Consider the following 13,946-nt stretch of genomic DNA (forward strand, 5'->3'; position numbering starts at 1 on the left):
CCAAACTCTTCATCATGGCTCCTTCCTACCACTGCACTGTCCTTTGTTCCCTCCCTCCCCTCTCTCACTGGGCTCCAGCCACACTGGCATCTTTTCTGCCTCTCCGGTGCCGTGCCGCTCTTTTCTGCCGCAAGTCCAGAGGAATTGCAGTTCTCCCTCCTGGGCAGGTTTTCCCCCTGTCTCCTAGCAGGACTGGCCACTTAACATTGTCTTCAGAAAGGCCATCTTTGACCTTTGCCACTTCTCTTGGGTTCTGGGTCATACATAGGGACCCAGTGCTCCGGCTTCTTTCCCTGAGGGCATTTGTAGCAACCTTTAAGTGCTTTTATATTTTCTGCCATGTTTATTGTTTCTCTTCCCCACTAGAAAATATGTTCCTTGGATGCAGGGACCCTCTGCCTAGAAGAATGCCTGGTACAAGGTAGGCCCTCCATAAATACCTGTTGAATCACTGAGTGAATGAAGTGAATAACACTTCCTCCCACAAGAAAGGGACCTCTCTCTCCCTCCACTGGTGCTCCCCAGGGCTCTTCATTTTTGCCTCCGTCACAGCACCTAGTAGTCAGAAAACTTTTGATTGCAGATGTGACCAGGAACTGAAAGAAACGAGGTGGGGACCCCATGGAGAAAGGACGTGGAGAGCATCCCCTGTTCCTGTTACTAGAAGGTCAGGGGCCTAGGGATTGTCTTCAGGCTTGACAGGTTTGGGGATTCACTGGCCACCGTATGACTTTGCTGAACCTCTCTCTCCTACTGCTTCACCGATTTCTGTTGGCTCTGTGGGCTGGAAGTCAAAGCCAGAGAAAGAGATCTTGTTGAGTCCTGGTCCTTGAATTGGTCGCCCTTGTCACTTCTGTCTCCCAACAATGGGCCGAGAAGTTCTTCTCATCATCCCCATGTACCCTACCCCCTCAGCAATCATGTCTTCCCCCTTGGTCTCTGCCTCCTCCGGTCCCTCTTGGATGGCCACCTGCAATGGTGAGGCACAGCTCATCTGCGTCCTGCCTACAAGCACCCTAGCCCCCCAGGAGATGGTTCCCAAGAGTGGTGACAATGACCCCCTTGGTCAAGGCACCAGCTGTACAGCAGGCTTTTCCTAAGTCTCTGTCCCTTTCCTTTGCTGGCACTAATCCTGTCTAGGGGCAGAGGGCTAGACTTTGCAAGCTGGCGAGGCACATGTCTGTGTGTCTGTTTCTCAGCCATCTTGGGATGCTTCCCAGCCAGCGATGAGAAAGTTCCCATGCCCTCAAACCCCACAGTGACTCAGTCAGTTCTGACGCTTCAGGGTTGTTCTATCGTGTGCAATCGCCCGGGTCCTGCTGCCACCACAGAAAACAGCTTTATTTGCCCAATGAATGTGGATGGGCAGGACTGCGGGGGCGGGGGAGGGATGGAGAGAATATGTGCTGGGCAGATGAAATTCCATGGTCAGCATAGTCCAATCACATATAGCACCTATAGCCCTCTGCTGGCATTTCTGTCATTTGTATGGGCAGCCTGAGCTGTAGTGGAGTGAGACATCCTGAGGGAAGGCACTGTGGTTTGATCATGTTTTGTATTTGACCCCCAAGTCCACAGTTCAATGCCTGGCTCAGGGTAAGTGAGAAACCCCTATTTGTGGAAGGAAAGGAGGGACCGAAGGAAGGGTTGCTCTGACTCTTTTGGAACGGGTCACATCTGACTGACTTCTTTTTGTTCTATCAGCTCTCTCTCAGATGTGTGTGAGTGTGTGTGTGCGCGTGCGCGCGTGCAATCAGACATTTATATGTGTACTGATGGATTTCCCCCCATTACATTGAGATATAATTGACATATAACATCGTATTCATTGAAGGTGTACAACATAATGATTTGATATCTGTTTATATCGCTAAGTGATTATCACAATAAGTTTAGCAAACGCCCATCACCTCAGCCGTTACACATTTTCCCCCATGTAATGAGAGCTCTTAAGATCTACTCTCAGTGAGTTCTGTATTGATGTTTAATTTGTGCCCTTTCTAAATATCTGACCATACCGAGTTCCTCCTTGAATATGCTGAGTGGGCCCATGAGCTTGGGTTTAGAGTCCAAGCTCCTTAGCTAGCTTTTCAGGGCCCCACACCTTCCAGTCCCATCTCTTGCCATCTACTCTTGGAGATCATAAGCGCTATCCACGCCAGACTATTAGGCATGACCAGAAGTGACCATGCAGGTGCTAGCTAGCATGCTACAGGGCCTTGGACACAGACTGATCCCTATGTCTAGAAAGCCTTGTCTCTTGCCTCGACGTGGTGGACTGCTGCTCACCTTTTGGAGCTGCCCTCGGGGAAGCTAGTGCCTGGCTCGGGACCAGGCCCTGTCCCCAGCCCTTGGTTTGGCTTTCCTCACCTATCACGGAGGACAGCACTAAGGACAGGGTGCTCTTGACTTCCCTCACTTGCAGGCTGCATGCATTGAGATGGCGAGGGCGGGAGGAGTTGGGGGGGGGGGACGCTCAAGAACCCTAGGTCCCTAGTTTTCCCGTAGCCTGGAGCAGGGGCATGGTTTCCAGCCCAGCCTGCTCCCAAGGACAAGCTCAAAACCAGTCGGTTTCCTCCCGCTTCCCAGACCCCTGTATCCCTAGGGACCGGCACTGGCTCCATAAGTATTTGTGGCATGGCATTATGGATGAGTGAATACGTGTTCTTTATGTCCCCTTTTGCAAGTGTGCAGAGGAGGGAAAGAGCTGGAAAAAGGGGAGGGATCTCTGAGAAAATGGGTCAGCAGGCTGCAGGAGGAGCTTGCCCCGCTTGCCCCAGCTCCCGCTCAGGAGTTGTTTCCTCGGTTGGCGGTGATGTTGAAGAGTGGGTGCGCGCGCTGAGGTGGGGGGAAACCCCCGAATGCGAGAAAAACCATTTTTCGTGGCTTTGTTTACGCCGGGCAAATGTATTCTCAACGCCACCCACCCTCTCTTGCAAGGCACCTGATTGAATCATTTAAAGGTTCTATGGGGAGAGGAGGGATCAAACAAAACTCCCTAAATCTAACCCCTAGTCCCTCAGTCCACAGTGGCGCCCTTTCCCTGGCTTCCTCCTCATAAATATCCAGGCGACCCGAGAGGCTGAGGACTCACACCCCCGCCCCCCAGCCCCAAGCTTCCCGCTCTCGCCCCCTCCCACCACCCGTGGCCCCGCAGCCCCGCAGCAGCCACAGGGGGAACCAAAGAGACAGAAGCCTTCCCAGCTGCCCGGACCACAGACGCCAACACCCCCCGCCCCCCACCACACGCCGCCCGCCCGCGCCCCGCACGCTAGCCCACGACCGAGCGGCGGCGGCGGCGGCGGCAGCAGGCTGCAGGCTGCGGCGACTCGCACCGGCGCGCTCCTGGCAGCACTCGCCATCCCAGGTGACTGGGACGCGCCAGATCGGCTGGCCCCGGGTCCCCCGCCCCGGCTCGCGCTCGAGCCCCCGGCCCGGGTTCCGGCGCCCACCGGCCCTCCTGCCCTCCCCCGCCTCTCCGCTCCCCCAGTTCGCGGGAAGGGAGGTCGCGGCAGCGGCCCGGAGGCACCGGCGACCGTGGCGACAGCGGCGACAGTGGCGGCGGCGGTGGCGGCGGCAGCTGCGGCGGCGGCGGAGGCTGCGGCGGCGACCGTGGCAGAGGCGGTGGCGGAGGCCTCCGTGGCGGAGGCGGAAGCAGAGGTGGAGGCCGAGGTGGAGGCCGAGGCCTCAGTAGAGGAGGCAGTGGCGGAGGCCACCCTGGCGGAGGCGGCTGCAGCCCTGGCGGGAGAAGAGGAGGAGGCTGCCCTGGCGGCAGCGGCCGTGGCCGTGGTAGAGGCCAGCGCGGCCGAAGCCGCCGCCGCTGCCGCCGCCGCCGCCGCCGCCGCAGCAGCAGCAGCAGCGGAGGCTGCGGCGCCCCCCTTGGGGGAGTCGGATGTGGATGGGATGCGGATGCGGATGCGGATGCGGATGCGGATGCGGAGGTGTCCGGCAGGCGGTAGGCGGCGGCGGCGGCGGCGGCGGCGGCCGCAGCAGCGGCTGCCGCCGCGGATGCAGATGCGGATGCGGAGACGGGCGGGGGACTCCGAGGGGAACCCAGACTTTCCTATGGCCTCTCTGTACGTGGGCGACCTGCACCCTGAGGTGACAGAGGCAATGCTGTACGAGAAGTTCAGCCCGGCGGGGCCGATCCTTCTCCATCCGCATTTGCAGGGACAAGATCACCCGCCGCTCGTTGGGCTACGCGTATGTCAACTACCAGCAACCAGTGGACGCCAAGCGGGCCCTGGAGACCCTGAACTTTGATGTCATCAAGGGCAGGCCAGTGCGCATCATGTGGTCCCAGCGGGACCCCTCGCTCCGCAAGAGCGGGGTGGGCAACGTCTTCATCAAGAACCTGGGCAAGACCATTGACAACAAGGCGCTGTACAACATCTTCTCGGCGTTCGGCAACATCCTCTCCTGCAAAGTGGCCTGCGACGAAAAGGGGCCCAAGGGCTACGGGTTTGTGCACTTCCAGAAGCAGGAGTCCGCCGAGCGGGCCATCGATGCGATGAACGGCATGTTCCTGAACTACCGCAAAATTTTCGTTGGGAGATTCAAGTCGCATAAAGAACGAGAGGCCGAAAGGGGAGCCTGGGCCAGGCAGTCCACCAGTGCTGACGTCAAGGATTTCGAGGAAGACACCGACGAAGAGGCCACCTTGCGATGAAGACATCCCAAGAGCGAGCCAGCCAGCAGAGCCAAACCTTGGCTCCCACCCGGTTTACAACTCCCCCCTCCCCAACTTTGCCCCCCTAACCCACCAGCAGTGTATTGTATTGGGAGTGCAGCTCTCTCTCTCTCCCTCTCTCTCTCTCTCTCTCTCTCTCTCTCTCTCTCTCTCTCTCTCTCCTCTTTCTCGTCTCTTTCTCTCCCCCTCCCCTCTCTGTCTCTCTGTCTCTCTCTCTCTCTCTCCTCTTCCCTCCTCCTTCCCTCTCTCCCCCTCTCTCCCCCTCTCTCCTTCCCTCCTGCCCTCCCCTCCTCCTTCACTCTCTCCATCTCTCCCCTCCTCCCTCCGTCTCTATCTCTCTCACTCTGGGTCTCTCTTTCTCCCACTCTCTCTTCTCCCCTCCCACCCCCCTCACAGCTCGCCTCCCTTCTCCTCCCCTCGCCCCACACCCGCCTTGGGCGTTGTGAATACCCTTGCTAATCTGTGCCACTTGATAGGTAAAAGGCTGCTTCTTCTCCTTGTTGTTTGGTTTAAAAAGCACTTTCTTTCTCTCTTTGTTTACTGCACAGGTGATACAATTTCATGGTAGAAACATCAGGAAGGAGAAGGAACTCAGATGAGGGAAAACCAAGAGAGTAATTGCTCCCCATGATCCTACTACCCAGAGACAACCACTTTTACCTTTTTGGTGTGCTGTTTTTCCAGGCGCTCTTCTCTCCTTCTCCCTCCCTTCCTCACCTCCACCCCACCCTCCCTTTTAACACACTGTTACAGAATGGTTCATGTATGTGGTGTTTCTTAACCTGCTTTTTCAGAAACTAAAACCAAACAAAAATCAACCCATTGAACTTATTTCCGTGTTATTCAACAGGCTTCAGAAATGTCATCTTCAGTGCCTGCAGGAGTGTATCAACGGACCCTAACATTTCTGTAATCATTCCCGCATTGTTGGACATTCAGGTGGTGCCTAGTTCTTTCCCTGTGTTTAAACCCAGCACTGTGTATACTCTGATGAGTGAATTCTTCCTTGTTAAGCCAAATCTTCGCTAGCATACCGGATGATCTTCTTAATTGTGGACTTGCAGGATCCACATATGGACATTTTAAAGACTTTTCCTGTGTGTTGCCAAATGGCCCCTTCATAAGCATTGTACCGGTTTGCATTCATGCCAGCCAGCTCAACTAGTTAAAAAAAAAAAAAAGTATGCCCATTTCCCCTGCATAGTCTCCTGGTCACTGTAATTGATGTGTGTGTGCGTGCGTGCCCGCGGGTGTGTGTGTGTGTGTGTCTTGGCCAGCTTGATAGGCTGCAGATGGTTTCTCGCTGTCCTTGGGTGTTTTGCTGAACTTAAACACTCTTTATCACCTCCTTCCCCTGTGCCCACTTTCTGCCCTTTTCGCCGTTGTCAGAAAAAATAATTCAGCTTCATTGCAGGGAAAAAACAAAATCACAAAGCCGACAAGTTAACAGAAGAAAATTAAATGTCACCAGTAATCAATCCTAATGACCACCCTTACCTCCCTGAGTCATTTTCATCAGCACCTGCCCAGTATTCTTCATGTGATATACATGTGAATTTTAATGTATATACTGTTTCAATATCTGCTTTTTCACACATAAATATATAATATAGATAGATATAGATGTATAGATAGATATTCTTTAACTTCCTTTCATGTCATTAAATATTCTTCTAAAATACTTTATGTGGCTGTTTATTGTTTCAATGATTAGCTAGAGAAATATATATATACACACACAGACACAGACACATATGCATCTATGTCCATATTTAGATATAGATTTGGGGATATTAATTTTCATTATTTCATTATTGAACATCTGGGTGGTTTCTTTGTTCATTTTTCACATTCAAACCCAACCTGCTTATAATATCATAGTCACAAACCCGCTTACATTGAAGATTATTTCCTGAGCAAACTTTGCTAAAAGAAGAATTGAATGGTTCAAATTTTGAAATCTTTTTTCTTGGTTCCTTATTAAATGACTATTCACAAATACAGTTTTCAATTTACCTTCATCAAGTACAATTATATGGTGAGAGGACCTGGAAACCTGGACAATTTTCTGGACTTACTGTTGTAGTCATTTCTGCACTCTCCTAATATTTTATCAGGGGAACTGTAGCTTTTTTGTTTTTATTTATTTTAAAGATTTCTTTTAATACAAATAACACAGTATTATAATAGAAACCATTTGTTTAATTCATAAAGAAAAAAGTCAAAATCACTCCTAATTCTACCTCTTGACAAAAAGAAAAACTTTGAAACACATGAAAAATGTAAATAAATAACTAGTACATTCATAAATATAATATGTACTGTTTCATTGTGGGATACTTTCACTATAATAGGTCTTTATCTTATTTCCAAATTATTAAATAGCCTCTAATTTTGTTTTTACTTTATATTATGAATGAGCTATAATTTCTTAAACTTAGCCCCTTGATATATGCTTATATTTTTGTCGGGTTTTCCCAGTAAGAATAACTCTGTGGGGAACACATTTGGAGCTGAATATTTGCTGACATTGAAGATATTTAATTAACATATAACCTGCCACTCTGTTGCTAAATGCTTTTTTCATAAAGTTTATGCCCATCAACAGTGTAGGAGTGCATATTTCCCTGCTCATCTTCTTAAATTAGTATTTTTTCAAGTAATGAGAAATTGATTTGGCTTGTGGATTTTTTCTTTATTATTTCATTTTACAGGCGCATTGCTTGAAAAAGAGGACATGCATATTAAATACACACAACAACTACTTTAAAGAGATTATTGTTTTCCTTTCAGGCTTTGCCTATTTGTCCATAAAATTTAAAACAAATTTAAGATCATACTGAATGTATTCTGTCACGATTTCCTTTTAAATATATTGTGAATATATCTAAAAGATCTTTGGCTATTCAGTATTCTCCCACAACTGATTATCATTGTATTGGGTTATTGGAATTATTTAAGCATTTTTTTTTTTACTTTGGATTTTAAAGTAGTTTCTAAAGTTTCCCCATTAAATCCAAATATATTGTGAATAATTTTCCTGCATAGTTATTGTACTTACATAAATACATAGAAGTCGAATTGAAAAATAAAGTCTTTTTAAAAATTTTAAACTGTACCATCAAGTGGTCTGGATGTACCAATTTACACTTCCAGCAATACTTTAGAAGAATGCCCATTTTCCTTCACAGGTTTCTCCCTGGATATTATAAACTTTATTTTTTTAGTGATATAATGCTATTAAAAAACATACCTCATTTTTTCTCTTTTTCAATTTTTAAAAAATATTTTGCTTGTTATTCAAGGAATATAAATTTACTTTAAAAAAATCACATGGCATTGATAGGCAAAATAGAGAAAATAAAAGTAGCATTGATAATATCAAGAATAAAATCTAAAAGTTTTAGGTATATATGTCTATATATCATATTGAATTGCATAATACATACATAATTATTACATATTATAATTTCTATATTTTTATATATAATATATCAAAACATACTTTAGATTGTTTCAAAATCTTATTCACTAATAAATAAACCTTGCTTATATTTTCAGGTTTAATTTTTCACTTCATTAAAAATGGTCTTTGAACATCTATTGTGTGTAGGGATCATTTCTTAATTCCTAGATTGTTAGTTTCCTTATTCCAAATTCTCTTTTAATTTCAGACCAGTATTTGACTACCTTTTACCTATATTTGCAACCACACCCGTAATTATTTCTATAGCAAACACTTCTTAGAAGAAAAGAAACAAACTATGAAGCATTTTTCAGACTATTTGTCCATAAAAATTTGAAATAAATACAGAATCTAACTTCCACTTATAAAGTTGTGTTAACTTACACTATTTTGTTTCTTTTTTTAAACATTTTTATTGAGTTATAGTCATTTTACAATGTTGTGTCAAATTCTAGTGTAGAGCACAAATTTTCAGTTATACATGAACATACATATATTCATTGTCACTTTTTTTTTTTTTGCTGAACTTACACTATTTTTTCTGTTACATTATACTTAAATGTATAATCAGTTCTTTGCCCAGGGTTGTGAACTGGGTATTAGAATTTATATTAAACTTTGCTGTTTTCAGCAGATAAAATAGAATTCATGTTTTTAAAATTTCCATGTTGTAATAACATTTTTTTATTTCTATTTGCTATGCTAATAAATTCTAGAAAAATCATAATGCATTGTTAAACAGAGTGAATAACATGGAATATAGCCATAACCCTACCACTGGGTAAAAACCACATGTAAAATTCATTTGTATAATCTTTCACACTTCTATATATGTGTAGACTTAGATGCATATGCCTATATATACATATTCATAAATACTAATCTAATACCTGCTTTTTAACTAAAGTACCTCATAAAATATATACATATCAATTAATATTACATAATTCTGTTGGCAGTTGTCACACATAGTTTACTATGGTATCTATAGGCCATCATTTTTGTAAACTGGATAACTTACCTGGTAGATTTTTATTTCCAGTTTTTTCATATTAAAATGAAACCTGTGGGAAGACTGTTTTCGCAGACACATCTTCACACATATTCAGGAGTATTTATTTATCACACATTTATTAGAAGCCTAACTACAAAGTAAATCACACTGTCAAAAGACTATGAGATCATTTCATTATTAGCCATCCATAATCCATTTTCAGTTTAAAATTTTGTCCATTGTTTTGCATTGTTATCTTCATGTATAATTCTTTTTAAACTATGGGAAAAAGATGTTTCAAAAGGCAAATCATTTCCCCACTTTTTTGAAAAACTGATTTCAAATTGTTTGAGTCAGAATATAATGATCTGGTTTTTTTTTTTTTTTGTCCTTGATGGACTATTCTTTTTTTTTTAATTGAAGTATAGTCAGTTACAATGTGTCAATTTATGGTGTATAGCATAATGTTTCAGTCTTACATATATATATATATACATATATTTGTTTTCATATTCTTTTTCATTAAAGGTTATTACAAGATATTGAATATAGTTCCCTGTGCTATACAAAAGAAATTTGTTTTTATCTGTTTTTATATATACTAGTTAATATTTGCAAATCTCAAACTCCCAAATTTATCCCTTCCCACTCACTTTCCCCTGGCAACCATAGGATTGTTTACTATGTCTGCGAATCTGTTTCTGTTTCACAGATGAGCTCATTAGTGTCTTCTTTTTTCTTTTTTTAGATTCCACATATGAGTGATCTCATATGGTATTTTTCTTTCTCTTTCTGGTTTACTTCACTTAGAATGATGATCTTATATAATGCTTAATTTGTGTAAGATACTGTTATAATTGCTTTTCCTGTGATAACTAATTTAATCATCACAACAAACTCTATGAGGTGTATAGCATTGTTTTCCTAATTTTACAGATGAGGTAACTGAGGCATAGGAGGTTAACTAACAATTCAAAGTCATACAACTAGCGATTAACACAGGTGGGATTTAAACCCATGTAGTGTAGATTCATAGTCTGTGTGTTTAACTACTGAAGTATAATGAAAAAAAAGGCATAATAACTGTTCGTAATTTTTTGCTTCTAAATCCCTTCTTCTTATCCATATGCAAGCATATTTTAACAAAAATATTCAAACAAGTTTTCCTTAAAGGTTTTATTTAATAAAACACATCCTTAAAAATGAGAAGATGACATCAACAGGATGGTGATGTAGGTCATTCCATCTTTAGTCCTACTCACAGGAAGACCAGCTAGCAACTATCCATAGATAAGACATCATTAAGAAAATCCTAAAACCCAAGAATGAGACTGAAGCAATCGCCTGGACCAGAGACCAAGAAGGACCATATTAGAAGGATAAGAGGTGGGACTACACTATAGCAGCATTGCCTCTCCCCTAGGCTGGCCTAAAGCCACACAGAGAGGGCTCCCTGGATCCATGGTTTCTCCAGTGGGAAAAAGAGAACACAAGGTGAAATCCAGCTTTCCCAGTGTTGCAGGAGGCTTTCCAAGAGGCCCACTTGCATCTTTTCTCATGGGGATCAGTGGGAGAATCTGTGATGATCAACCACTGGAGATATGATAGAGACAGAAGAGTGGAGCTTACAGCAACTAGTGTTCAGCCTTGGTAGGTTGCATTCCTGATTGCAGTGATGCCAGAGCAGAGATTTCAACCAGTGGTTCTGCTCATCTGCTGAGTTAAGCCAGTGTCCTTGTCTGGCCAGGGAACTCAGTTGGCAATTATGCCTGATGTGGGTCCCCAGTCAACAGGCCTTATCCACTACAGATCCTGTTCTACTGCCCCACCCAAACAAGGAAGCTAATTCACAGCCTTTCCTAACTGTCAATGGGAGCATCTAGTTATGCCCATTAGGAAGCCTAGCCAGAGAACATTGGCAGTCATAGAGCCTATTTTACAGCCCTGCTCAGGCAGGGAACCAAGCCAGAAACCCTGCTCAACTATTATGCATAACATCTCACTCTGCATAACTAGGGAGCCTGAACAGTGAGTCCAGTCCATGGTATTCTCAGAGCCCAGTCTATGGTACTGCTGAGATGCAAAGCCCGGTCTACAGATCTTGCCAATCATTGAACAGTCTTTGTCCCTGCTCAGGCAGGGAGCCCAGCCAGTGACTCTGCCCAATAAGAGTATAGCACACAGCTCCATTTGAAGAGACAACTTGAAATGTGATCCCCATATGACTATGAAGCATTTTTCAGTCTCTAGCCTACCCAACTATAGGTTGTAGCCAGCCCCTTCTTCCTCACTAACCAGATAGCCCAGCCCAATAGCAGAGTGGAGCACAGCCAGTGGCTTACCTGAGAGTCAAGCACAGCCTATATCCCTGCCTGATCTCAGAGCACAGTCCAAGGCCCCTTCTGATTATGAAGCCCTGCCTGCAGCCCCACCTGAACAGAGTCTAATCATCAGCAATATCTGGTATGGCAATACAGCCAAATATCCCACTTAATGAGGGAAGATTTAGGATCCCAGCCCACAACCTTACCCAATTGCAGAGTCCACCAGTGGCACTATCCTGTCTATGAACACAGCCTGTGAACCCACCTGACAAGAGGTGATTGCAGAACCCAGCTAGGGGCCTCACCTGACTGTGGAGGCAGTGGCCTCACCCGACTAGAGACCTCAAAGTCAATCCTCACATGCCCACAGATGCTACCAGCTTGATCCATCTAATACCCCAAGCTGAGCTGACTTGTGAAGATCTTTCCCTGCTGAATCAAACCTGTAAAGGACTGAAAAGAAGATCACTTACTCAAATGAGCATATACTAATAAAAGGAATAAAAAATCATGAAGAATCAAGTAATTATGATACCACCAAAGGAAACTAATAAAGTTCTAATAACTGACCTTAAAAAATGGAAATCTTTTTATGAGCTGTCTGACAAAGAATTCAGAATAATACTCTTAAAGAAGCTTAGTGAACTACAAAAACACACACATACAACTATATGAAATTTAGAAAGCAGTACATGAACAAAATGAGAAGTTCAACCAAAAAACCAAAACAAACAGAAGTACCAGAGATGAAGAATACAGTGACTGAACTGAATAATTCAATATAGAGCTTCAACAGCATACTCAACCAAGCAGAAAAAAGTATCAAAGAGACAGAATAGAGAGCCCAGAGATAAACCCATTCATATACTGTCAAGTAATCTTTGACAAGGGCACTAAAAACACACAATGGGGAAAGGATAGTGTCGTCAATAAATGGTGTTGGGAAACTGGATATCCACATGCAAAAGAATGAAAATGAACTCCTATCTTACACTGCTCAAATATTAACTTGAAATTGATGAATGACTTAAATAAAAAAATGGAAACTATAAAACTAGAAAAAAGAAAAAGGAGAAAAGATTGTTGACATTGGTCTTGCCACTGAATTTTTGCATATAGCACCAAAAACAAAGGCAACCAAAGCAAACATAGCAAGTGGGATAATATCAAACTAAAAAGCTTCTGCACAGCAAAGTAACAATCAATAGAGTGAAAAGGCAACCTACAGAATGGGAAAAAATACTTGCAGACTATATATATGATAGTATATTAATTTCCAAAATATACAAGGAAATCATACATCTCAATATAAAAATAATAATAAATTTTAAATGGGTAAAGGACTTAAATAGATATTTTTTCCAAAGAACATATTCAATGGTCAACAAATACATGAGAATATGCTCAACATCACTAATCATCAGGAAAATACAAATTAAAACCATAATGAGATATCACCTCACACTTGTTAGGATGACAATTATCAAAAAAAAAAAAAAAAAAGAGATAACAAGTGTTGGCTAGGATATGGAGAAAAGGGTCCCCTTCTACACTATTGATAGGGATGTAAAGTGGCAAAGCCATATGGAAAACAGTATGGAGGTTATTCAAAAAATTTAAAATAGAACTACTATATGATTCACCAATCACAATTCTGAGTCACAGGCATATCTTATAGATGTGGATGTGGTTCCAGACCACCACAACAAAGTGAATATCACAACAAAGTGAATATCACAACAAAGTGAGTCATACTAATTTTTTGGCTTCCCAGTGCATACAGAAGTTATGTTTACAACATAATGCCGTCTATTAAGTGTGCAATACTATTACGTCTAATGAATGTACATACCTTAATTTAAAATAGTTTATTGCTGGAGGGAGGAGATCAAGATGGCAGGGTAGGAAGACATGGAACTCACGACCCCTCTGCCATTAACACAACAAAAATGAATCTATATGTGGAGGAATTCTCACTGAAAAAAAAAAAAAAGCTGGAGACTGGCAGAAAGAGTTACAAAACAAGGCTATAAGAAAGATCCACATGGAGTTGGGTGGGAAGAGAAGTGATCAGGTCAGGACCTGTGCTCCTGGCAGGGGACAAAGAAGAGGAGGCGGATTACATGGGTTCAGAGATCCTCCCTGGGGAGTGAGTATTTTAAACCACATATTGGGTGCCTCAGCCCTGAGGCCCCAGACAGGGAGGATAAGTCCCCTTAGCTGGTTTGAAAACCAGTGAGACTGACAATAAGGTTGTGAGAAACATAGACTCCAGATAGGAAGAGTGCACACAAGTTTGCTTACTCTCAAAGCAAGGTAGAGGAAGCAGATTGAAACTACCCAGGACTCTGGCCAGTTTCTCATAACTATTCCAGTTCATGTTCCAGCCTGAGCCAAGCCCTTACTCCACCCCTTCATGCTGCATGGAGCAGCTTGACACTAGAATGAAGGCTGCCTCAGCTGAGGCAAGTG

At 43.7% G+C, this 13,946-nt stretch overlaps 1 protein-coding gene across 1 annotated transcript; it reads left to right on the forward strand.

Moving 5' to 3' along the window:
• Window positions 1-3,067: 3,067 nt before the first annotated feature.
• On the forward strand, window positions 3,068-4,921 carry PABPC1L2B (poly(A) binding protein cytoplasmic 1 like 2B). The gene is given in 2 exon segments (XM_006187232.3): window positions 3,068-4,152; window positions 4,154-4,921. Coding segments are annotated over 2 exon segments (765 nt in total). The 5' UTR covers window positions 3,068-3,903; the 3' UTR covers window positions 4,670-4,921.
• Window positions 4,922-13,946: the final 9,025 nt, after the last annotated feature.

Source organism: Camelus ferus, chromosome X (assembly GCF_009834535.1).
Source record: "Camelus ferus isolate YT-003-E chromosome X, BCGSAC_Cfer_1.0, whole genome shotgun sequence".
Classification (NCBI taxonomy): domain Eukaryota; kingdom Metazoa; phylum Chordata; class Mammalia; order Artiodactyla; family Camelidae; genus Camelus; species Camelus ferus.